The sequence below is a fragment of the Anabrus simplex genome, chromosome 1 (assembly GCF_040414725.1).
Source record: "Anabrus simplex isolate iqAnaSimp1 chromosome 1, ASM4041472v1, whole genome shotgun sequence".
Classification (NCBI taxonomy): Eukaryota; Metazoa; Arthropoda; class Insecta; order Orthoptera; family Tettigoniidae; genus Anabrus; species Anabrus simplex.
Genome location: NC_090265.1, coordinates 688,080,602 through 688,108,112, shown reverse-complemented (window position 1 = coordinate 688,108,112; position 27,511 = coordinate 688,080,602). Strand labels below are relative to the sequence as shown.

The 27,511-nt window shown below is 38.1% G+C and overlaps 1 protein-coding gene across 1 annotated transcript in view; it reads left to right on the top strand.

Moving 5' to 3' along the window:
- The first annotated feature begins 11,888 nt into the window (after positions 1–11,888).
- Positions 11,889–27,511, top strand: part of LOC136886438 (tubulin alpha-1 chain-like) — a 75,733-nt gene continuing 60,110 nt past the window's right edge. Inside the window, exons 1-3 of the mRNA XM_067159256.2 lie at positions 11,889–11,941; positions 14,677–14,734; positions 15,660–15,873. Of these exons, the coding sequence (XP_067015357.2) occupies positions 11,889–11,941; positions 14,677–14,734; positions 15,660–15,873 (325 nt within the window). The remainder of the gene's footprint in view (positions 11,942–14,676; positions 14,735–15,659; positions 15,874–27,511) is intronic.

The window sequence follows — 27,511 nt, the reverse complement described above, 5'->3', positions numbered from 1 at the left end:
ATAAGCCTGATTCCATTATCATTAGAAATATCATGCAAGCTGTATTTTCTAATACAAGGTCTGTATTCATCTTCCTTTCCTATCTTCGCATTCAAATCCCCAAAGATTATTTTAGAGTCTGCTCTTGGGCACTCATTATAAATTTCATCCAATTCATCGTAAAATGAATCTTTATCTTCATCGTTCTTCTCTTCGGTTGGAGCTTGTGCACAGATAAGACTGTAATTGAAGAACTTCGCTCCAATTCTAAGTCTGCACAATATATGTGATTTTGCCCGAAAATCCATGATAAGATGTTTCATCTGCTTATTTACAATAAAACCAGTACCAAGCATGTGATCCTTCATGTGGCAACTATAGAATACAATGTGATTTTTTTTCTCTGTATCACTCTTTCACTAGCCAACGGCCGTAGCTGTGTTGAAACACCGGATCCCGTGAGATCTCAGAAGTTAAGCAACGTTGGGCGTGGTCAGGAGTTGGATGGGTAGCCGCACGCTGTTGGTGGGGGGTAAGGGAATGGAGGAGCAGAAAGGAACTGGCCAACCTACCGCACGTAAACTCCGGCTCAGGAACACCTCTGCGGAGGTTCGGACCTGCCTTCGGGCTGAATAACCCTTACCTACTCTTTCACCAATCCATCTCACTTCTTGAATAGCAGTAATATCTAGTCGATACTCATCCAGCTGATTGAGCAACTTTCTGAGATTTCCAGCTTGGTAAAGAGTTAAAACATTCCATGAACCAATTCTCAAGTCCTTTACACGTTTGCGAGGTCGTCATAAAAAGGTCAGGCCGGATATTTCTTCTTCAGATTTCATAATGAGAGTTATTTACAGATTGGGTTGTCAGCCCTATGCCAACCCCCAGCAATCCTGGAGGGCCGATGTTTTCTTTCAGGGTTTTCTCCCTTAGCTGGTGGGTCCCCATTTTGAGGCGTTGGGAGCTCGCTTTTACACCTTACATGACTTAGCTGTGTATACGCAGTGTACCCGTTGCCCAGGGGCCACGGCGTGGACGTGCATGTATCGGACTTGGTAGGAATGAATGGCATTTCCTGTGTACACTTTACCAGCAAGAAGTGAACCCACAGGACCACATACTACCCCTTCAACCCCCGAATTATTCTGTAGTTGCCTGATCAGAAATCCTGCTCTTCCTGCCAACGTACTTCACTTATACCAACTACATCTAACTTTAGTCTATCCATCTCCCTTTTCAAATTCTCTAACCTACCACAGTGATTCAAACTTCTAACATTTCACACTCCGAGTCACAGAATGTCAGTATCCATCTTCGTGATGATTGCCCCTTCTCGTGTAGTCCCCACCCGAAGATCCAAATGGGGTCTATTATTCCTCCGGAATATTTTGCCCGGGAGGAAGCCATCATCAGTACATCATCCATACAGACAGAGCTGCATGTCCTCGGAAGTTAGTTACGGCTTTCAGTTGTGTAGCAGTATCAATACAGCTAAGCCATGTTGAGTATTATTACAAGACCATATCAGTCAATCATATAGACTGCCGCCCTTTCAAGTTCCAAAAGGCTGCTACCCCCCCTTTCGATGAACCATTCTTTAGTCTGATCTCTCAACAGATACCCATTTGATATAGTTGCACCTGCAGCTTGGCTATCTGCTTCATTGGGGCACACAAGTCTCCCCACCATGGCAAGGTCACATGGTTTGCAGGGGAGGACTTATTTGATGTACTGTATAAGTAAATATACTAGATTTTGAATTGTATTGACAAGGCGAACCTGTAAATAACTAATAACAGTGAGTGTAGGGAACGCAGGATGTCACTAACAACATTTTGTTCTGTTTAATCCACATTGTGCAATTTTATCATTAATAATAATACATCACCAACTATTGATTTAAAATTATTGGCAGGAACCCAGAAACTTTAGAAGGAAACATGACTCTTACCTAATATTCTTTAGGAATGTGAACAGGCTGGATGCTACTGAACCTGGTTAGTAGATCATTATCTCGAGTGGCATAGTGCAAGGGATTTACTGTACCTGCTCTGGAAGAATGGTCATGGCATACAATGGGAATTTCCTTATGGTTTTTCACTGTGGACTGTTTCTAAGAATAGCTTAGAAACCCTGGACAAAACAATTTGAGTTTAAATAGCTGGACAGTAGCTCTCCCTGACCTGCTATGAACTTCAGTCCTGTCTGTGTTATGTGCCCTGCGGGCTTAAGTTTCTACGATGAATAAACAAATGGTATTAAGTGTAAGAAACAAGCAGGAAGTGTGTACGTATAAAGAACAGTTTCTCCCTGCTAGTCAGCAGAACAATGCAAACCATTTCTCACTGTAGTAGGGGGAAACCTAAGCATACAAAGAGTTGGAGACATTCTACGTGAAAATTACAAGTCGATGGATGGAACACCTCTGTCAGCCAAAAAACTGAACAAGTTCTAAGTGTGAGAAGCTATAAGAAGTGTTGGTTACTTAGGTATCCCAAGTCAACACAAAAAATGGAACTGCAACCAGTGAGGTCATTAAGGAACAAGGGAAGCTTATTTTCTTCTTATTTAAAAGCAACATCTGGTCCCTCAGACATTGATGATCACCCTGGAGAAAGTGCCCTCTTTCTTTAGCGAACTTGAAGAATTGTTCGGTGTTGTTGATGCAAGTCCAGTCTTTGATGTTTTGGAGCCATGACATCGGTGGTCTACCAGCTTTCGCTTGCCCTCTATCATTCCTTGTAATATGAGGTGTAGAAGCCCGTATTTTCTACCTCGTAGAACATGCCCTAAATAAGCTGTTTTCCTGGCTTTGATTATATTTGCCAGCTCATGCTCAGCTCTAGCTCTCCTTAACTCTTCATCATTGGTTACAAAATCTGTCCAGGCTATTCTGAGCATTCTCCTGTGTAACCACATTTCAAAGGTCTCTAATCTCTTCATGGAGGAAGCTTTGACAGTCTAGATCTCTATTCCATAAAGCAGTGTTGACCAGATGCAACATCTCAACAGCTATTGCCTGAGTTTGAAGTTTAGATTTTAATCACAAGGGAAATTTACTAGTGACAAATCAGGCATTACAGAGATGGTGTACAGCAATTGTTGGCTATTATGTTTTGAAAAACACCATGGGCTGATGCAGCATGTGAAGCATGATGGATGCCAAAAGTTGACTTGGCAGTTATACAAGAGGGCTGCGAAAACCATTCAGTAATCATTAAAAGTTACTATGCAAGTGATGTGTATATGGATGAAACTGTTGTATTTCATCCTATGTAACCTACTAGCACAATATCAAATGTTACTCTAAGAGGTTGCAAGAAATCGAAGGACAGAATAACCATTGTATTTTGTATCAGTGCCAGGAGCGCTGGCTTCGGGTAATTATTGGGGGGGCAGGCATGATTAACATGAACACAGGCATGTGAAAAGCAAACATTCCTATATTTTTTAATATTCAAAAACAAACAGAACAGTAATAGAGTTTGTTTCTCAAATATATTTTTGAACGAGTCTTATGTATGGAATTTTCAATAATATTGGCAAGTAAACAGAAAAATAAAACTTGATTCATACGTATGTATTTAGGGGAATGTTTTATGTATGGAAATATAAAAAAATAATCACAGGGAAAAACACTGAACTTGCTTCATAAATACATTTTCTTAATAAATGTCCTATTACTGTATATTATGCATTTCATAATATGAAATGTGAAAAATCTCTACCACCAGGTGTACCGCTTGAACAGTCTCCATTGAGAAATGTAGTTCTCTGAAGGAATGGCCGCTTTCTAATCTCATTTCTCGATATAAAACCATCTACCACATTCTCCAGATTTAACGCCTTAGCAGCCTCCGAAGACTACAAAACTCCACAATTTAAGGGGACTTAACATCTAGGAGGAGAATTTTTGGGGGGCAAAATGGCACTCTGCCTCCTGAAATCATTTTTTGGGATGGGGGGCAGAAAACTCCCTGTCCCACCTGACCAGTGCCAATGGAAGTGGTAAAAGAAAGGCAACAGTGATTGGTAAATTTGCTAAATTTCTGTGATTCAAAAATTGAAAGCCATCAGTTTATGTTGAGTACAGGAACAATAGAAAGGCATGGATAACTGTTCTCAACAAATGTATCTTAACATCCTCCTCAATTCACTGGACATCTTCAGCCTTTGGATGCAGGAATATCACAAGTTCTAAAGCACATTATAATAAAGTCATTCAATGTATGAATGATGGGGGCTCTGTTGTTAGTTTGTATTTGTTGTTAAAGGTTCTTCTGTTCTGCATGCAAGCTGCATGGGGAGAAGTTTTAGCTACAAAAACAAGGAACTACTGGTCCCACACTGGAATCGATTCTGAGCTGATTCATCTGAGGAAGACCAATCAGTCCAAGCATTAGAGTAAATGGAGCAACACTCACAGCAGAACTCATATCAGTGGACCAAGAAGTGCCAGTGTTTCAGGAACTTTTCACTGATGACATTGTTGACTTAGTGAAACCACCAGAAAGTTCAAGTGACAGTGAAAATGGGACTGGAATACTTGGGCTGGTGCATCAGAAGGTGAAGAGTGCATAGACCATTTGAATGGCTACTTTGAACAGAATTCCTCTTAGTCACAATCACCTCACTGCTATTCATACAGCTATTTATGTTCATAGAGTGTTCAATAACGTTCAGTCCATAATCAGTTCATATTTCAAATGGATTTTATCAGAAATAAATTGGGGCACAACTCTCAATAATTGATTAGAAAAGTTTATTAAAAACTTTCTGTCTCAACTCAACTCTACACTCAACAACACACTGCGCAATCACTCAGTACAAAAAGACAAAAGAATCATAGTTTCAGTCATAGAGTAAATATAAATTTAGCGTGGTTCCAGTGCGAGAAGGTTGGAGACACAATCTCTGGATAAAACAATTGAGTAATAAAATTAACCATTACCATAGATATAAAAAATACTACAGACACTACAAACTATTTCTTTCATCATGTCAAATTTTTAACGACACTAAATACAGAAGAATGATTAATTCCAATACCTCCCCTTGTCATAAAAATTTGACCACAAACACAAATAATAAAAAATAAGCAACACATATAGATAAACATGTGGATGCTAATCAACAAGTCCTAACAAGTTCCTAAATTTAGTAGTTCCCTCCCCTGACAATGACTTTGTGAAAACGTCTGCCACATTTTCATTTGATGGTACATACACAAACTTTACCAATCCGTTGGCCACAAGTCCTTTACAAACACATAGCGAACATACATATGTTTAGTTTTCTCAGACACAACATGAGTTGACCTCACATGTATAGCATCTTGATTATCACAAAAAATTTGAATTGGCACTTTAATGTAATTACAATCAACAAACTCATTGAAAAAATTATGCAACCACAACATTTCCTTTGTGCACACAACCATTGATACAAACTCAGCCTCCACATTTGAAGTAGCAACAATCTGTTGTTTCTTGATAGACCATATAACCAGACAACCAGCAAATTTGCACACATACCCAGAAATAGATTTCCTGTCCTCAGAATTAGCATAATCAGCATTGTAATAAACACTCACTGAATCATTACTAGCTTTGTAGCATAACTTCACACCTCTTATCTAAACACCTTCTTTATTCTTTGCCAATCTTTTACGCCAGGGTTTTGAGAGTACTGGCTCAGCTTGCAGACCGCAAAGGATATGTTTGGTCTTGTATTGTTGGCTGTATAAAGTAGATTGCCTACAGACTTTTCATACAAAGTCTGATTACAATTATCGGCCTCCCCTGAAATCCTCTTGTCCCTACATCCAACGGAGCAACACATCCTTTGGCATTTTCTAAGTTATACTCATGTATCAGATTATCAATGTATTTGCATTGATCAACATACACCGCATCTTTGGTTACAGTCATAGACATCGATAAAAACTCTTAATTTGCCCAAGATCCTTGATGTCTAGATAGTGACACAACTCTGGCTTAAACCACTCCAAAACTTCAACAATACCGATAGCTATCATATCATCAACATACACTCCAACTAGCATATTTTTACCGAAGTACACACATGGTTCACAAACAGATCTTTTAAGACCGATTGATTTCAAGACACCATCAAAACAAATGTTCCAGTCCTTTGAACTTTGGTGTAAACCATACATGCTTTTCTTTAACTTGTAGACACAGTTGGATTTTCTTTCAAAACCACGTGGTTGCTCCATAAACACTTCCTCCTTAATGTTACTCTTTAGAAATGCTGCATCTACATCATAATGTTGAATATTCCAACCTTTAACAACCGCAAGAGCAATAAAGATTCTGACAGTCTGATGCCTCAAAGCAGGACTATAAGTATCAACACCTTCTACCTGCTTATAACCTAAAGCTACAAGCCTAACCCTGTAAATGTTCTCATTAAGTCAAGCCCTTCTTTGATTCTGAACACCCATTTTTCCCAATAATATTCTTTCCTTTCCTTTTGGTCTCTCTACTAATTCACAACACTCATTTTTCTCAAAATTATTTAGCTCCTTCTCCATTGCTGATTTCCATTTTTCACATTCAGGACCAGTTAAAGCTTCCTTGGCGCTCTTCGGTAAACTGTCAGTTACAACAGACACATCATGCAAATTACGTCCAATGCAATCCACACACTCTTGTCTGTTTCTAATTCTCTGTGACCTACATAGTTCAGAAATTATGGGTTCTTCCTGCACTTCAGCATTGATGGTATTTACACTGATTTCAGGACTTCTATCTGGCTCATCTACTACTTGCTCATCAATTATGCGCACCAAGTTAGATTCATTATCAGAGTCAAACAAACTTAAATCTATGACCAATGGTTTCTCACAAGACTTAACAGACAACACAGTATGGTAGCAGGTCCTTCCTTAGTTTTCATGGGAAACACTCTCTCCTCAAATACTACATTTCTGGACATAACAACACACTTGTTTTCCAAGTCCCACAGCCTATAATCTCTTCTATTGTCAAGATAGCCCAAAAAGACACATTCCTTTGCTGTAGACTCTAATTTCTCAGCTTTGTTATGTTCTTAAAATAAATACAAAGTTTTAATGTTCCACCGTATCAATACTTAAAAATCATTTGATGTTTACAAAAATATTACAAAAATGATATTAACAAGTACTAGTTTCGGTCCATTAAGGATCATCATCAGCCTAGTCAAGGTACAAAAGCAAAAGACATGATCAAAAAACAAAGTAATGTGGGGAAAATGAGGATCTAAAAGGATGAGATGGTAGTGGAATGACATACAAAGTAAGAAACTATATACATGGATTATGATAAATGTAGCAAAGATGCGTTGACATTGACAAATAAATTCTTTGTGATGTCACATAAAATTTCCTAATAAGAAAGTCTTTGGTTGACGATTAGTCCCATGTTGCACAGTTAAATTCAAGTTATATCTGGTATATGCAAAGTCCTATGTTTCTGGAAAGTTCTAGATGTGAGTTCCACATTAGCGTAGAGGGGAAAAAATTGTCCGATGAGACCAGCACGAAATTAAAAGTTGACAGAGTTGAGTATGTTTCAATCGGAACCCAATGAACCTGAAGGAAAGAAGTTAGAATTAACGCGAGGAATCAATTTGAGAATGAGTAAGGGAAAGGAACAAAATAATGATGACTCACCTTGCGCTATGTAGAACAAACTTGCTGTAATGAATGCAACTGGCGGAGTAGATCAGCAAGAGAGAAGAGAGGGGAAATATGGAGAGGAAGAGTGACGTAAGTGGTGAAAGGTGGGGGGGAAATGGTTCAAGGCGGGGTGGGCGAGAGGGAAAGTGATGGTGTTAGTGTTGGCAGGGGACCTTTAATTGATTTAAAGAAAGAGTTTTGAACAACTGATTTGTTTTTCTGTAATAAGTAATGAAAAGGTCAAATAAAATATTGGGTTTCTCGGTTATTTCGTTAAGATTGTAATTGGCATTAAAGTATTGATCCAGATGTATGTAAAACTCCTCAATTATATTGAGTAGAGGTCCTTTCTTAGCTATTTCGAGAATGTCCATGTCACATTACAAGTAACTAATCTCATTTTGTTCCGTATTGAAGATACAATAAGTAAACTCTTTCAAGATTAAAATTATTGTGTCCACCTTTTCAATACAAATATATATTTTTAGTGGTTAAATTCTACATGAATTAAACACACCAGTTAGGGACATGTTTCGCCCTAGTTATGGGCATCTTCAGCCTATATTAATCTTAAGGTCAAGAATTAAAACTATACGCATTGGAACTTGTAGTAAACTAACTTAATACTAACTACTAACATTGGAACTCAGGTATTCTCCCTCACAAAAAAGGAACCTATAACAGTCTTGTACATAGAGAATTCAACGTACCCATGAATAAGAAAGACCTTCATGTCGAATTGAATACTATTCGCCACATTGCTAGATTCAATGGCTTCAATAGCCATTTCATAGAAAATATCATCAACAAATATAAATTTCGCCCCAAAACCACACTTAAAAACGAACCATCTAAACATGACTCTTTTTCCACTTTTACTTACAACAATGGCATTCACAAGATCACTAATGTTTTAAAGAAAAAAGGTATGAAAATAGCCTTGAAAACCAACAACAACAACAACACCCACATCTTACGTAACACATCACACATTAATAAAATAAATAGGTATGTAAAATCAGGTGTCTACAGACTTAAATGTAACACATGTTCTAATATTTCTTATGTGGAGCAGACCAGTAGGAGCTTTAATATTAGATATTCGGAACATTTCAATGCAGTCAAATATAACAAATTCTCAGCCATCGGCCAACATGTGGTCGACTATAACCACAAATTCACGAACATTGAAACAGACATGGACATTCTCAAAATAACTAAGAAAGGACCTCTACTCAATATAATTGAGAACTTTTACATACATCTGGATCAATACTTTAATGCCAATTACAATCTTATTGAAATAACCGAGAAACAGAAAAAACAAATCAGTTGTTCAAAACTCTTTCTTTAAATCAATTAAAGGTCCCCCGCCAACACTAACACCATCACTTTCCCTGCCCATCCCGCCTTGAACCATTCCCCCCCCACCTTTCACCCTTACGTCACTCTTCCCCTCCATATTTCCCCTCTCTTCTCTCTTGCTGATCTACTCCGCCAGTTGCATTCAATACAGCAAGTTTGTTCTACATAGCGCAAGGTGAGTTATCGTTATTTTGTTCCTTTCCCTTACTCGTTCTCAATTTGATTACTCGCGTTAATTCTAACTTCTTTTCTTCAGGTTCATTGGGTTCCGATTGAATTGAGACTACTTCTGTTTAACACAGCAAGTTTTCATTCCACCATAGAACATACTCAGCTCTGTCAACTTTTAATTTCGTGCTGGTCTCATCGGACAATTTTTTCCCTCTACGCTAATGTGGAACTCACATCTAGAACTTTCCAGAAACATAGGACTTTGCATATACCAGATATAACTTGAATTTAATTGTGCAACATGGGACTAATCGTCAACCAAAGACTTTCTTATTAGGAAATTTTATGTGACATCACAAAGAATTTATTTGTCAATGTCAACGCATCTTTGCTACATTTATCATAATTCATGTATATGGTTTTTTACTCTGTATGTCATTCCACTGCCATCCCATCCTTTTAGATTCTCATTTCCCCACATTACTTTGTTTTATGATCATGTCTTTTGCTTTTGTACCTTGGCTAGGCTGATGATGGTCCTTAATGGACCGAAACTAGTACTTTTTAATATCATTTTTGTAATATTTTTGTAAACATAAAATGATTTTTAAGTATTGAGAAGGTCGAACATTAAAAGTTTGCATTTATTTTACGTATAGTCTTAACTCAATGTGGAACCTAACCATGAAGTTTATTACATTTTTGGTTATGTTCCTCATATACCCAGGAACGACATCCAAATACTCTCATTCTACAAATTTCCTCATCAGACAAGTTTTTTGTTAAACCAAAACTCATAGGGTACATTGTTTTCAATTGCAGATACCTTACACTATTCTTAATGTAACAGGCAGTATAGAGCGCTTCGCCCCAAAATTTAAAGGCATACCTGCATTCAATAACATGCACCGAACTAAAGTCAGAAGCTGTTGATTCAGCCTCTCTGCCACTCCCATTTGCTGGTGTTCCCCTGGTAAAGACAGCCTGTGAACAATACCATTGTCAACAAAGAACTGTTTCAAGTCATTATTACAATATTCTCCTCCCCCATCTGTTTGAACAATTTTCAGTTTTTTTATCTTGATATTCTCAGCCCTTTTCTTGAATGTAATTATTTTTTCACAAGCCTCATTTTTGTGCCTTAACGTACTACTTCAATGTATCTGGAATAGTCATCTGTTAAGGTTAGGAAATATTTCCCCCTCCCAAGGTTTCAGGCTTTAGATAACAAACATCAAAATAAACAAGATCTAAGGGAGCTGGTGATTTCACTAGTCTATGCGGGAAAGGAGCCCTTTTTGCTTTGCCTTTCATACACACTTCACACTTCTCACTACCTTTTTGCTTGCCAATCAAATCACTGCCAGGCAAATTTTCAGCATGCCCAAAATGGTCATGCCATATTTCCCTTGTTACTATCTTGCAAGCAACTGCACACACAGATTCCTGTTCACCATCACTATCTTGACAGTCAGATTTCTGTAGTTCATACCAATCACATTTGACGGTATACATGTCATCTTCTTCTCTTGCATAGGCACTGAACAATTCTTCATCTCCATTCCCTTTGCCATAAGCAGTCAGCTTTCCATTCTCTATCTTAAAATGCACGTTAGTTTTCTCAAGTTGCCTCACCGACAAAATATTATCAGATGTATCTGGGACCCACAGCACTTCGGTTAGTTTCAAAGTCCATCCACCACACTGGTCACTTATTTTCAGCACTATGGACCCACTGCCTTTCACATCACATATGACACTTTTTTTCCCACCTGCACAAAACCTGACACATTTCATGCAAAGTTGTTCAACAACTAATGGTGAGGTGTAATGTGGTGGTTACAACTATTGTCCACAATCCAAGTGTTTGCATCACTTGACGTTTTGTCCTGTTTACATTCTTTGTCCTCAGGTCCTCTCATCAAGTGCACAGCATATTTCACTTTCACAGTGCTATTTCCAATCTTCTTTTCTTCTGTCTCCGGTTCTTTCTTATCTTCATAAGTGGCAACTTTATTCTTGAATTCTCTATGTGGCATTTTGTTGTCATGGGCATTTGCATCTGAGCCCCTATTGTCACTTGTACTAGCCTCAGAGTTTCTACACTTAAACGAAGGATGTCCCTCCTTGCCACAAGTGTAACAAATTACATTTCCTCTTGTCTTGGCTTCTCTTACTTTTGGACACTCTCTTGCAAAATGCCCAAGTTGACCACAACAGTGACAGGATCTATCAGAAGAGCTGAATTTTTCATCAGAAAAATTGTGTTTATTCTCAAAACCATGGAATTTTCCTTTGTTCTTCATAACATAGCTTGTCAAGTCTTGATTTTTCTTCTCATGTTCATCTTTCTCTCTCTTTAGTCTATCTTCTTCCAGAAGCAATTTACTTTTCACATTTTCTGGCGATAGTATTTCTTCATTTAACTCCATCACATGGGCAATGTGTTTGTAATTTTTTTGCTTCAAACCTCTCAGCATGTAGGCTGCCAGGTCTTGATCATTGATGTTGGATCCATAATTTCTCAGTTTTTCCACTAATTCCACAACCCAATTCAGATATTCCAAAACAGGTTCATCATGTTTCTTGATGCAGCTTGACAATTCGTCCATGGTACTCACAGACTGAAAAGGAGAGATCATGAAATGGATTGATTAAGTCTGTTCCAGGCAAGCTTTTCTCGTACATGTCTGGTTACATCATTCAAGAAACAGTCTTCTACCAACTCAACTCCGTCAAGTAACTGAGTGCAGTGGCATTTAGGTCCTCTTCATCTGTAGTTAAATCTTCATCATCCTCGTAACTGGGATTGATGGCAGCCTAGCATTTCTTTCTTGTTAGGAAAGCCTTCACTCGCTTGCACCACACCATATAGTTGTTTTTTTTTTTTTTTTTTTTTTGCTATTTGCTTTACGTCGCACCGACACAGATATGTCTTATGGCGACGATGGGAGAGGAAAGGCCTAGGAATTGGAAGGAAGCAGCCGTGGCCTTAATTAAGGTACAGTCCCGACATTTGCCTGGTGGAAAAATGGGAAACCACAGAAAACCATCTTCAGGGCTGCCGACAGTGGGGCTCGAACCCACTATCTCCCGATTACTGGATGCTGGCTGCACTTAAGCGACTGTAGCTATCGAGCTCGGTACATAGTTTTTCGGCCCAAGTCTCTCAATCTTTGGCGTATCTGCAACTGATGCCATTCTTAATCACGACTTACTGACTCACTGAGCACATAACCTATCAGAAATAAATTGGGGCATAACTCTCAATAATTGATTAGAAAAGTTTATTAAAACTTTCTGTCTCAACTCAACTCTACACTCAACAACACACTGCGCAATCACTCAGTACAAAAAGACTAAAATAATCATAGTTTCAGTCATAGAGTAAATATAAATTTAGCGCGGTTCCAGTGCAAGAAGGTTGGGGACACAATCTCTGGATAAAACAATTGAATAATTTTTAAAAAACACTACCATAGATATGAAAAATACTACAGACACTACGAACTACTTTTCTCATCATGTCAAATTTTAAACGACACTAAATACAGAAGAAAAATTATTAATTCCAATAGATTTAGTATGCTGGTACTACAGTGCTGTGTGAACAGTATATCAGATATGTACCATACAATCCATTGAAATAATATTTCAACTTTTTTTTACATCATACCGACACAGAGAGGTCTCAGTCTCATGGCAACAATGGGATAGGAAAGGGCTAGGAGCGGGAAAGAAGTAGTGACCCAAACCACGCAGCCACTTGCTCGGTTGGACTGTGAGTTAGAGCACCCCCACTAATTTTCTAAACACCCTTGCAATTGGAATAATACAAAAGTTTTCAAGGAAAAGGAATATATTGCTTCATTTTGTGTAAGGCTTTTTATGCATAAAGGCACTAAGTGGGTATCCATCTCTAGGTGAGACTGAATTTTCAAAATGTTGTCCCATCATGAGTTCTAGCACTTCAAATGATTTCCCATTTACTTTGCAAATAAATAAATTGGTTCTTAAAATTTTCATCGCTAATCCTCAATGCCAAAGGGAACAGTACATCTTCGCATTTACTGAAAAGATGCCCTACAGGGGCACTTGAAGCAATACCTGTGTTTAATTGTAATAACATCATTTGAAGTCTTTGGAAGTACTGGAGAGGTATGGAACTACTCATCCAGAACTGATCAAGCTACTGGATCTGCTGTAGTAGAACTGAAAAAGTTATCTTCATCATCATTTATTTTTTCACATGGCTGTTTCTGTGCGATGTATGTCAATTACTGAAAAGAAACAATTAAAATTTTATTTCAAGAAGTAAATGAAATGGCATATGGCTTTTAGTGCCGGGAGTGTCCAAGGACATGTTCGGCTCGCCAGGTGTAGGTCTTTTGAATAGACGCCCGTAGGTGACCTGTGTGTCACGAAATTAACCAATTATGGTTAAAATTCCAGACCCTGTCGGGAATTGAACCTGGGACCCCTTTGACCAAGGGCCAGCATGCTAACCATTTCAAAACGTATATTACAAGTAAAAACTGTATTTTGTAAAAATTACTAAGAATGTTATCATTACAAGTATTTGATTACTTTTACTGAATTACCGGGCGAGTTGGCCGTGCGCGTAGAGGCGCGCGGCTGTGAGCTTGCATCCGGGAGATAGTAGGTTCGAATCCCACTATCGGCAGCCCTGAAGATGGTTTTCCGTGCTTTCCCATTTTCACACCAGGCAAATGCTGGGGCTGTACCTTAATTAAGGCCACGGCCGCTTCCTTCCAACTACTAGGCCTTTCCTATCCCATCGTCGCCATAAGACCTATCTGTGTCGGTGCGACGTAAAGCCCCTAGCAAAAAAAACTTTTACTGAATTATTTTTCAACTCTGACTAACAAGCAGTTTCTCACAGAGCAGATGTTGGCCACCCTTGTCGAATGACCTGCACCAGACTAGCAATAGCCACATGAAATTATTATAAGCTCAAAAAAATTAGTCACCCTAGTACACATGCACAGATGGATTGTTAAGCCTGTACAGAGTCTGGCCCCGCGGTGTAGGGGGCAACGCGTCCGCCTGTGACCCGGCGGCCCCGAGTTTGATTCCTGGCCGGGTCATGGGTTTTTAATTGTAAATTATTAATATCCCTGGCCTGGAGACTGGGTGTTTGGGTCGTCCTTAACATTCCTTTCCTCACGTTCAACACTCTACACTTCTGCAATTCCAGTTACACACAGGTTCCTATCATATGGTGAAAGTGGTGGCAAAGGATCTACAGAGGTCGACGCCACAAACAAATATATATTTTTTAAAAAAAAGCTTGTAGATGGCGCAGTAATGAGTCCCGTGTTCAACAGCACGCACGCTGCCTCTACGTGAGCATAAGGCAGTAGCGATCAGTGAGACATTGATGTTTCAAGCGGACAGTGTACGTCAACACGGGTAGATGTAAGGATGCTGCTGGATTTGTTGGTGTTTTGCAGTGGACTGTTCAATGTTTCTACAAGCAGTGGTGTACTACATGTGGCCACAAAACACGATGTCAGAATTGTGGTCGGAAAAAGATCCTGACTGAGAGGGACCGGAGACACGTTTCAGGGCTTGTGAATCAAAATCGCTTCCAAACGCAACAGAAATTGCTGCAGTCAGTGAATGAAGGTCCATCCCAACCTGTTAGCAAGAGAACATTGCGATGGGAACTGCATGCAGTGGCCTCTGTGACCTTGCAAGACGTCATTGCTCACACAGACACATAAAACTGCACGTCTTATATGGGCTAGAAATCATCGAACGTGGACAGTAGCTAACTGGCGGAACATAATGTAGTCTGACAAGTCACATTTTTGCCTGTATTCCAATGACGCATGTCTTTGAGCACACTGAAAGCCAAATAAAGCATTTCATCCTGGATGTGTGCATGGTCAGGTTCAAGCTGGAGGTGGATCTGTGATGTATTGACGGTATTTTTCATATCATAGATTGGGCCCACTCACTGAGGCAACCACTAACATGAACCAGCATGTTTATTTAAACATTCTGGGTGATCAGATGCATGATGAGTATGCTCTGATAGCCTGATTTTTCAAGTAACAACAGCAAAGTTCATGTGGGATGATGCATATGAGACTGGTTTTATGAACTCGAACTCCATTGAAAATCTGTGGGTCATGTTGGAATAGTGGGTAAAATGCTGACATCAGCATGCCCACAATTTGGTGGAATTGCGCAATCAAATCCTCAGCAAGTGGCTTAACCTGGATGTGACGTACCTTGTGAACTCACTTCCTAACCGAATCCACGCAGTTATCAAGTCCAGAGGCGGAGTTACAGGTACTAAATGATGCTTAAAATGATTTCTCCAGGGATGATTAATTTTTTTGTCTGGTAAGCTTATTATCAATAACCACATGATATTATTTTTATTAATATCATGATAATAAATACTACTTTCCGTAACATGTTTTAGCGAGCTGTTATCACACTCCACATTGGACAAGCAGGAGTTCAGACTGGCAACGCATGCTGGGAGCTGTACTGCTTAGAACATGGAATCTACCCTGACGGGACCATACATCCTAGATACCGATCTGATAACTCACACAATGCTGTCTTCTCACAGACAGCCGCAGGCAAATGTGTGCCTCGGGTCGTCATGGTTGATCTCGAACCCACTGTCATAGGTGAGTTGATTTCTTTGCATCAAACTACTTGTTCTTTAGTTTCAGCTTCATTTAATGTTGATAATAAGTCATAAAGAGAAATACAGGGATGTAAAAAGGAACTTACAATAAGAAAAATGCAAAAAGAGGTCAGTTTAGAAAGAGGGAACAATGGTATAAAAGGACAAGGACAATCTCCACATCTTCATTCACTCCCAGGTAGAGGCTGATGGGAAGAGAGCAAATCTACACTGGCAGAAACTGAAATTCCAACACCAAGAAGGAGCTGTGCTAGATAAACGAAATTTGGGAGGTGCACTTGCACATCTGAAAGATGACACTTACTTTGCATGCTAGTCAATGAAGAGTGGTGCTAATAGTGCCACTACGACCTTGCAAACCAAGTTTGCTTTACATAGGTGCTGTACACTTTGTGAGGGTTAGTCATTGTCCGGTGTTGAAGTTGTGAGGTAGGTGTTAGCCAAACATGCCTTTAACCCATTGAACAGTACGGACGTATATTTACGTTATCTGTTGACTTGGCCCAATGTAGTACAGACGTACATGTACGTTTTTAACTTTGTACCATAGCAGTATTGACGTAAAGTGACATTTGGTTTTGAAATTAACTCCAAGTGTGCTGGCATCTATCAGCCACATGGTGAAACTTCGTTCCCTATTTGGTTTTGCTTTGAACAAGTGCTATTCTCCTTTTTAAAAGCTTCTACTGCCATCTGTCATGCACCTGAAGTACACCTTAGGGCAATCTGTACAGGCAAATTGCACGCAGTTCAAGAATTTGTTTTAGATTAAGAAATGTCACACAGAAGCCCATAAGAATTCTCCTCTTAATAAAATTCTGGAATTTTATAATACATTAAATACATATAATGGATATCTTTTTCATTAATCAAATCAACTTTGAATTGGCATGTGATACTTTCCTATAATGCACATACTGTTGAATATTATCTCTCTTTTCTGTATATGTTTTATTTATTCTTCTAGTTGCTCTTTTATTTCTCTTCTTCTATTTAAATGCACAGTTTTCAAATGACCTATAAATTAACCACTTTATTTCTCTTTTTAGAATATTATTTTGCATAATGTGTCATGTTTTAAGACTAAGACTGTATAATTTAACTGTATAACTGAATGTGTTACTTTGTGTTTAGCACCACTGTAAAAATAATTATTAATGTAGTAACTGTATATTTTTATTGTATTACCAACTTTATATTGTTTGGGTAGTTCATTGTATTCTTTGTATTGTCTTTTTTCAGTTAATGTTTAGCAGTGTAACTATTAATTGTACTGTATATTGTGAATATTGTAATTGGGCAAAATGCCTGTTATGTAAATAAATAAATAAATAAATAAATAAATAAATAAATAAATAAATAAATAAATAAATAAATAAATAAATAGATAAATTTGTTCTTATGTTTTCTTGGGTGCTTTCCTTTATACAGGGCTGTAACATTTTAAATGTTGTTATTATTCATGGAAATGATGTATAAAATAATATAGTTTTTTCCACCTTTTAAATTCCATCAAAAAAACCTCACTACGGGCGGGTCAGTAGCAACTGAAAACCTCACTGCTCAAAGGGTTAGGGAGACGAAGAAGGCAGTATCAGTAGATTAACGAGTTTGTGTAATACGGCTATGAGAAGGTGGATGTTATTTCTGCAATACTGCAGAAAGACTTAACAGGGATGAATCCACGGTAGATTGTTACAGTCAACAATGGCCACGGCAAGTCGCTGTCACAAGACAACCGGGGTTCAGCCGCACGCGGGGCCACTGCGGAGACTGAAGGCTGCCGTATTCGCCGCATGGCTTTGCTGGATCATACTGCATCTGCAACAGACATTAGAGCTTCAGTTGGCTACAGAGTGATACAGCGAACTGTAACAATTCAATTTCTTGAGGGACAGTTCCGAGCCAGATATTCATGCCACTAACTCCAAATCACTGCCATCTGCGACATCTGTGGTGTCAAGCTAGAGCTCACTGGAGAGTGGAGTGGAGATCTGTTGTGTTTTCAAACGAGACCTGTTTCTATCTTGATTCTGGTGATCGCCGTAGTTTGGCAAGGAGGAGGCCAGGTGAGTGCTTGGAACCAAGCTGTGTGTAGCATTGACACACTGGACCTACACCAGGAGTTATGGTCTGTGGAGTTGTTATCCCAAGAACCTTGATAGCGGATTTGTTCATCAGACAGGGGATTGAGCTGATTGTGCTGCTATTCATTCAAGGGGGTGTTTTCCTACAGGATAATGCTCATCCTCATACCGCCGCTGTCACCCAACTTGCTGTACTAAGTGTCGACCAGTTGCCTTGGCCTGTGAGATCACCAGACCCTTCGCCCATTGAGAACGTATGGGACATTTTGGGATGAAAAATCCAGCGTCATCCACTACCAGCACTAGCCATTGCTGATTTGACTGACGAAGTGCAACAGGCATGGAACTCCATCCCACAAAATGACATTGACACCTTACGACTCAACGTATGCCTGTTTGCCTACTTGGTTTCAAAGTCATGGTGACTACAGTGGTCATTAAGGTATCACCATGTCACATGCCTTTTCGCCCCTTACTTGAACCTGTGACCTGGAAACTTTAATCAAATAAATATGTTACTTAGACAAGCCTAAATTGCATTCCTATGAAGAAATGTCTTCTTGGTGTTGAGAATAAATTTTCCGCCAGTGTATTTGAAGACTGCAGTGAATGAAGATACAGTGTTTGTCCTCTTCCTTTTGTGTTTTAACATGGATATGTTTTTGGGCTGGGGATCTATCTGGAACTAAAGAGAAGAGAAAACCAACAACAGCAGTGACAGCTCATGATCAATTCCGCGAGTGGGACGATAGAAAGTTTTGACCATGGGATTGAGGCAGGCATTTTTAAACATGGCTTTCTATACTATACTATACTATACTATACTATACTATACTATACTATACTATACTATACTATACTATACTATACTATACTATACTATACTATACCACAAAAACTCCAAAAGACAGTACATATAGCAAAATATATCAGCCTAAATATATACCGGTACACTAAATTATTAATAATAAAGAAATACAACTGAACTCACCAAATGGCACATTACTAACACAGCAGTTGAGCACGCCTATTCTTCTGAATGGCAAATATTTCAATGACTCTGTTGTTGAAGCTGGGAATTTCACAAATTTCCTCCTTATGAATTGAACAGACAGTGAGTGAATTGAGTCTGGTTTGACCCATGCTATTCCCAAGGTAATTCTTGACTCTTTTTAATGTGATGAAACTTTGCTCTGCTTCCACTGTTCAAACTGGAGTAGTTAGTGCAATTTGTAGAGTTTTGTGTACCTCAGAGAACGATACTTTGAAGTAATGTTTCATGAAGAATGTGAACAAATCACAGACTGAAGGAATATCTTTAAAAGTTTCATTGTGATAAATCACTGAAAGTTCATTACTCAGTTTCTCTTGGAAAATAGATGGACTGTAACTCAATGAAAAAGTATTGACTAAATTTGTTAGGAAAATTTCTCTGAATGTAGCAAACATTTTCAGATCAATAATTTTGAAACTACTGTTCTTCTTCTTCTTCTTCTTCTTCTTCTTATTTGAGTCATCAGTCTATAGACTGGTTTGATGCAGCTCTCCATGCCACCATATCCTGTGCTAACATTTCCATTTCTACACAACTATTGCATCCTACATCTACTCTAATCTGCTTGTCATATTCATATCCTAGTCTACCCCTACCGTTCTTACCACCTACACTGCCTTCAAAAACCAACTGAACAAGTCCTGGGTGTCTTAAGCTGTGTCCTATCATTCTATTTCTTCTTCTCATCAAATTTAGCCAAATCAATCTCCTCTCACCAATTCAGTTCCGTATCTCTTCATGATTCGATCTATCCATCTCACCTTCAGCATTCTTCTGTAACACCACATTTCAAATGCTTCTATTCTCCTTCTTTCTGAGCTAGTTATAGTCCGTGTTTCACATCCATACAATGCCACGCTCTACACGAAAGTCTTCAAAAACATCTTTCTAATTCCGATATCAATGTTTGAATGGATGATAGGAAAACTTAAAACGGTCCACCTTTTCAATACAAAAACCTGCCCCCACCCTACACATAACGCTGCAACAATACACCACAAATACTGGCACAGTCATCCTCCAAACTCTCAACAACGTATTCCTTAATACCTATTTTATATTCTTGTCGAGCTGAATACCGGACCTGTGAAGATTACAAGATTATTTTGTGCATCTACAGAATGGTGTGTTAATGAAACTATGTAATATAGAGAGAGACTTTCAGAGGTGGTTAAATGAAGAAGTTATATCATGTTCAATATCATGCTTTCACATCTCTGCACAGTATTTAAAATACAATTTACCGTTGGTCTTTTATAGCTATTGTTGAGAGTTAAGGAGAATTTCCTGTTGTGTATGTTTATCAGGAACTCAAGGGAGACTTCACTAGTTAGTCGGAACATAGAAAGAATGATGAACTCTTCTCAGAAGAACTCTTAAGGTTTCACCTTACTTTTTCCTGCCTGCTGGCTCTTTAGAAATGTGTGCGCGTGCGTCTTGTATTCAGGAATCACTCAAGACAAATATTTTCGCACTGCAAGTTGTGTGGTTAAGCTTATTTTTAATATGTATAATTTTTGCTTTCTCAACGATGCATTTGTTTCTACATTCGTCCCTGTTTTTATCTCCTCGTAATATGTGTATTGTTTAATATAACACCTTGTGTAAAAAACTGGGTTAAATGAAGGAGTTATATTATATTCAAGATCATGCTTTCACGTCTCTGCACAATATTTAAAATGAAATTTACCGTTGGTCTTTATAGCTATTGTTGAGAGTGAAGGAGAATTTCCTGTTTTGTATGTTTATCAGGAACTCAAGGGAGACTTCATTAGTTAGTCGGAACATAGAAAAAATGATGAACTCTTCTCAGAAGAACTCTTAAGTTTTCACTTTACTTTTTCCTGCCTGCTGGCTCTTCAGAAATGTGTGCGCGTGTGTTTTGTATTCAGGAATCATTCAGACGAATATTTTCGCACTACAAGATGTGTGGTTAAGGTTATTTTTAATATGTATAACTTTCCCTGTTTTCATCTCCTTGTAAGATGTGTATTGTTTAATTTCCTGTTGTGTATGTTTATCAGGAACTCAAGGGAGACTTCATTAGTTAGTCAGATCATAGAAAGAATGATGAACTCTTCTCAGAAGAACTCTTAAGGTTTCACCTTACTTTTTCCCCGCCTGCTGGCTCTTTAGAAGTGTGTGCGCGTGCGTTTTGTATTCAGGAATCATTCAATGCAAATATTTTCGCACTGCAAGTTGTGTGGTTAAGCTTATTTTTAATATGTATAACTTTGCCTTCTGAACGATGCATGTGTTTCTACATTCGTCCCTGTTTTTATCTCCTCGTAAGATGTGTATTATTTAATGTAACACCTTGTGTAAAAAACTGGGTTATATGAAGGAGTTATATCATGTTCAAAATCATGCTTTCACGTCTCTGCACAATATTTAAAATGAAATTTTACCGTTGGTCTTTATAGCTATTGTTGAGAGTGAAGGAGAATTTCCTGTTTTGTTTGTTTATCAGGAGCTCAAGGGAGACTTCATTAGTTAGTCAGAACATAGAAAAATGAGAACTCTTAAGGTTTCACTTTACTTTGTCCTGCCTGCTGGCTCTTCAGAAATGTGTCCACGTGTGTTTTATATTCAGGAATCATTCAAGAAGAACACTTTCGCACTGCAAGATGTGTGGTTAAGGTTATTTTTAATATGTATAACTTTTGTTTTCTCAACGATTCATTTGTTTCTATACTCGTCCCTGTTTTTATCTCCTTGTAAGATGTGTATTGTTTAATGTAACGCCTTGTGTAATATAAATGCCTACATGCTTGCCTATTCCCACATTTTGGTTGATGATGACGCAAATCAGCGTTGAAACTAGTTCCAAGTACAAATACATGTTATAAATAAACTATAACATTGTATTGAAAAGGTGGACCGTTTTAAGTTTTCCTATCATCCTTTCTCAGTTCAATACGGACAAGAATGAAATTCCTAGGTTTAAATGAAGCAGCCAGCCAGGCAAAGTCGTTAGCCTATCATTACTTGGGCTTAAAAATCAAAATTGGGAAAATAGGCAAGGATATAGCATTTATCAAACAGTGCATTACACAGAATTTAACCCCTAATTTTTTAAAAAGCGTCACGAAACAACGTTTTGTTCCTCCCCATCAACAGGATGTTCAGGTTAGAACAAACAAACTTTGGTTAGAAAATGAACTAAAATTTCTCTATAAGAAAAAGTCGTTTTTAAATCATCGCTTATATGAAACTCACTTAGAGGCAGCCACCTTACTCTCAAATGCTCAGTGGAATCTTTTTCAAGACGAAGTCCAAATCAAGTTGTTCAATATTTTGTCCAAAAAACAGATAACACTAGAGAAAAAACTTGTAGCACTTAAAAATAAGGAAAAACACAGCAACTCCCCTCCAAAACCTAACAGCAAACCTAACCTCGCTAAAGACACTCTACAACAATTCCACCCACCAGTAATTAATCTTTCCACCACCAACTTAGATGAGGACGATATAAGAATTCTTTCGAAAGGTCCAAAGCACAACTGGCCTTGTTTCAACTCGGCCCTTACAGCCTGCAAACTCGTAGTTGAATCAGAAGTTGCTATCAGCAAAATTCCATATGAACTACAAGACGAACTCAGAATGGACGTAAAAAAACAATTAAACAAAAGTTTTTTCTCAAAAAATCGCACTGCGACCCCTATCACCAAAATCAACAAAGACTCCCTTACTGAAAGAAAACAAATTCTCAATCTTAAAAAGAAAGTCAAAGACAACCACCTCATCATTACAAAGGCCGACAAAGGCAACACAACAGTCATTATGGATAAAACAGATTACATTCAAAAAACCAAAACTTTCTTAGATAATGACTCCTTTTCAATAGTTAAGAAGGACCCAACACAATCAATTCAAAGGCAATTGAAACAAATTCTAAAGAGCACTTCTTTTCTCCTCACTGAACAAGAAAAACAAAAGTTAATTACTATGAATCCAGGCCTACCTACAGCTAAAGCACTACCCAAAATCCACAAAACCGGTGTCCCTATTCGACCCATAATAAACTACAGACCAAGCCCCTTATATAAATTATCTCAATTTATCCAACAATTTCTTAATAAACATTATAAATTCTCATCAAATAAATCCATCAGGAACACTGTAGAATTAGTGAACAAACTAAACTGTTTCAAGCTTCAACCATATCATTCAATGCACTCCTTTGATATAGTCAACATGTATCCCAGTATAAACACCAACTCATTATTCCCGATCATCGAAAAGAACTTACTTGCTAACAATCAACTAAGTAAACTAGAAGTTCAAGACTTTATGACCATATTAAGATTACTAATTAACAATAACTACTTCACATTCGTTAAGATCGTTTACAAACAAGATGGTTTGGCTATGGGTTCACCAGCCTCAGGAATTTTAGCAGAGATCTACCTTGATTTCCTAGAGCACACCGCCATCGACAATAACATCAAATTTGCTAATATCCAATTCTGGGCTAGGTACGTAGATGACACATTTATAATCCTAGATGAACGCTCCATAGACGCACCATCCACCCTCAAAAACCTTAATAATATTGATCATGACATTAAATTTACCTTAGAATCAGAGACAAACAACTCCATCAACTTCCTAGACCTAACAATCAATAGGCACCCCTCTTCGTTCACATATAGTATCTATAGAAAGCCCACTCAAACGGCCACTACTATAAGAAATGACTCACTACACCCCCAAACACACAAAGCGGCTACATATAATAGCTTAGTAGACCGAGCATTCAAAATTCCGATGTCAAGAAAAACTTAAATAAAGAATTGAACACCATTCGCTCTATAGCAAAATTCAATGGATATAATGAATCCTTTATTGAAAGAATAATCAATAAATTCAGACACCACCCAAAAACCACCCTAATAAAAGACAATACCAGCACTGCCACGTTTTCCACATTTACCTTCAATAAAGAAATTTACAACATCACTAACGTTTTTAAAAAACACAACGTTCAAATAGCCTTTCGTACTAACAATAGAAGCACAGAGATCCTAAACAACTCTTCATCAATAAATAAAAGTAGTCCTTTTTCTAAATCAGGTGTATATAGGTTTTCTTGCCAAGACTGCAAAAGTTCTTACCTAGGGCAAACAGGACGCAGCTTTAAAATCAGATATGCAGAACATGTCAATGCCATAAAACACAACCGTTTTTCTGCGGTCGGCCTACATATAAAAGAATTTAAGCACAACTTTACTGAAATAAATCAAGATCTTGATGTATTAGATATTCTAAACAAAGGTTCTTTCCTAGACGTCACTGAAAACCTCTATATTCATTTAGACCAATATTTCAATCCCAACCTAAACTTAAATGATATCTCAGAGAAACCAAAGATCCTATTCGACTTTCTCATTGAATTTTTCAAAAACATGAATATCCCGAAAAACAGATCTGTCTTTCAGATTATGCATAATACTTTGTCACGCCACACACTTTCACCACATCACCCTCCATGCTTCCCCTCCTTCCACTCCTCCTCCCCTACCGCTCCTCCCCTCTCCCCTCCTAATCCAACAACGGCCGCTCCCCAGACCTAAACTATCCAACACGCTCTGTTCCTCTTCATCTCGCGCCATAGCCTTACCGCCTCATGTCCCGCAATAAACATCATAGAAACCTGCCCCCACCCTACACGTAACGATGCAACAATACACCACAAATACTGGCACAGTCATCCTCCAAACTCTCAACAACGTATTCCTTAATACCTATTTTATATTCTTGTCGAGCTGAATACCGGACCTGTGAAGATTACAAGATTATTTTGTGCATCTACAGAATGGTGTGTTAATGAAGCTATGTAATATAGAGAGAGACTTTCAAAGGTGGTTAAATGAAGAAGTTATATCATGTTCAAGATCATGCTTTCACATCTCTGCACAGTATTTAAAATACAATTTACCGTTGGTCTTTTATAGCTATTGTTGAGAGTTAAGGAGAATTTCCTGTTGTGTATGTTTATCAGGAACTCAAGGGAGACTTCACTAGTTAGTCGGAACATAGAAAGAATGATGAACTCTTCTCAGAAGAACTCTTAAGGTTTCATCTTACTTTTTCCTGCCTGCTGGCTCTTTAGAAATGTGTCCGCGTGCGTTTTGTATTCAGGAATCATTCAAGGGAAATATTTTCGCACTGCAAGTTGTGTGGTTAAGCTTATTTTTAATATGTATAACTTTGCTTTCTCAACGGTGCATGTGTTTCTACATTCGTCCCTGTTTTTATCGCCTCGTAAGATGTGTATTATTTAATGTAACACCTTGTGTAAAAAAACTGGGTTATATGAAGGAGTTATATGCTTTCACGTCTCTGCACAATATTTAAAATGAAATTTTACCGTTGGTCTTTATAGCTATTGTTGAGAGTGAAGGAGAATTTCCTGTTTTGTATGTTTATCAGGAACTCAAGGGAGACTTCATTAGTTAGTCAGAACATAGAAAAATGAGAACTCTTAAGGTTTCACTTTACTTTGCCCTGCCTGCTGGCTCTTCAGAAATGTGTGCACGTGTGTTTTATATTCAGGAATCATTCAAGAAGAACACTTTCGCACTGCAAGATGTGTGGTTAAGGTTATTTTTAATATGTATAACTTTTGTTTCTCAACGATTCATTTGTTTCTATACTCGTCCTGTTTTTATCTCCTTGTAAGATGTGTATTGTTTAATGTAACGCCTTGTGTAATATAAATGCCTACATGCTTGCCTATTCCCACATTTTGGCTGATGATGGCGCAAATCAGCGTTGAAACTAGTTCCAAGTACAAATACATGTTATAAATAAACTATAACATTTTTTTATTGAAAAGGTGGACCGTTTTAAGTTTTCCTATCATCCTTTCTCATTTCAATACGGACAAAAATGAAATTCCTAGGTTTAAATAAATAAATCAATGTTTGAAGTGAGCAAATTTCTTTTCTTAAGAAAGCTCTTCCTTGCTTGTGCTAGTCTGCATCTTATGTCCTCCTTACTTCTGCCATCGTTAGTTCTTTTACTACCCAAGAAACAATAATCATCCACTTCCTTTAAGACTTCATTTCCTAATCTAATATTTCCTGCATCACCTGCCTTCGTTTGACTGCACTCCAGTACTTTTGTTTTGGACTTATTTATTTTCATCTTGTACTCCTTACTCAAGACTTCGTCCATACCATTCAGCAGCTTCTCGATCCTCTGCAGTCTCAGATAAAATAATAATATCATCAGCAAATCTCAAGGTTTTGATTTCCTCTCCTTGGAATATGATTCCCTTTCCAAATTCCTCTTTGATTTCCTTTACTGCCTGCTCTATGTAAACATTGAAAAGGAGGGGAGACAAACTGCAGCCTTGCTTCACTCCTTTCTGGATTGCTGCTTCTTTTTCAAAGCCCCCGATTCTTTTTATCACTGCAGACTGATTTCTATACAGATTGTAGATAATTCTTCGTTCTCGGTATCTGATCCCAATCACCTTCAAAATCTTAAATAGCTTGGTCCAATCAACATTATCGAATGCCTTTTCTAGATCTACGAATGCCATGTACGTGGGTTTGTCCTTCTTGATTCGATCCTCTAAGATCAGATGTAAAGTCAGGATTGCTTCACAGTGTTCCTACATTGCTTCTGAAGCCAAATTGATCTTCTCCCAACTCAGCTTCAACTTATTTTTCCATTCTTCTGTAAATAATATGTGTTAAAATTTTTCATGTATGTGATACTAAACTAATGGTGCGGTAGTTTTCACACCTGTCAGCACCAGCTTTCTTGGGAATAGGTATAACAACATTCTGCCCAAAAACGGATGGGACTTCTCCTGTCTCGTACATCTTGCACACTAAATGGAATAACCTTGTCATGCTGGTTTCTCGTAAGGCAGTCTGTAATTCAGAGGGAATGTCATCAATTCCAGGTGCCTTGTTCCTATTTAGGTCACTCGCAGCTCTATCAAACTCGGACCTCAAAATTGGGTCTCCCATTTCATCATCATCAACAGCCTCTTCTTTTTCCAGAACCAAATTATCTACATCTTCACCTTGATACAACTGTTGGATATGTTCCTGCCATCTTTCTGCTTTGTCTTATTTCCATAGAAGTGGCTTTCTATCTGAGCTCTTAATATTCATACACCTAGATTTCCTTTCTCCAAAGGTTTCCTTGATTTTCCTGTGTGCAGCATCTACCTTTCCTATGACTATACAACCTTCGACATCCTTACACTTCTCCTTCAGTCATTCTTCCTTAGCTACCTTGCACTTTCTATCCACTTGATTCTTTAATCACCTGTATTCTTTTCTGCCCTCTTCATTTCTAGCAATCTTGTATTTTCATCGTTCATCAATCAGGTCTAATATCTCCTGAGTTATCCACTGATTCTTAGTTGATCTTTTCCTCCTTCCTAACATTTCTTCAGCAGCCCTACTGACTTCATTTTTCATGACTATCCACTCTTCTTCTATTGTGTTTCC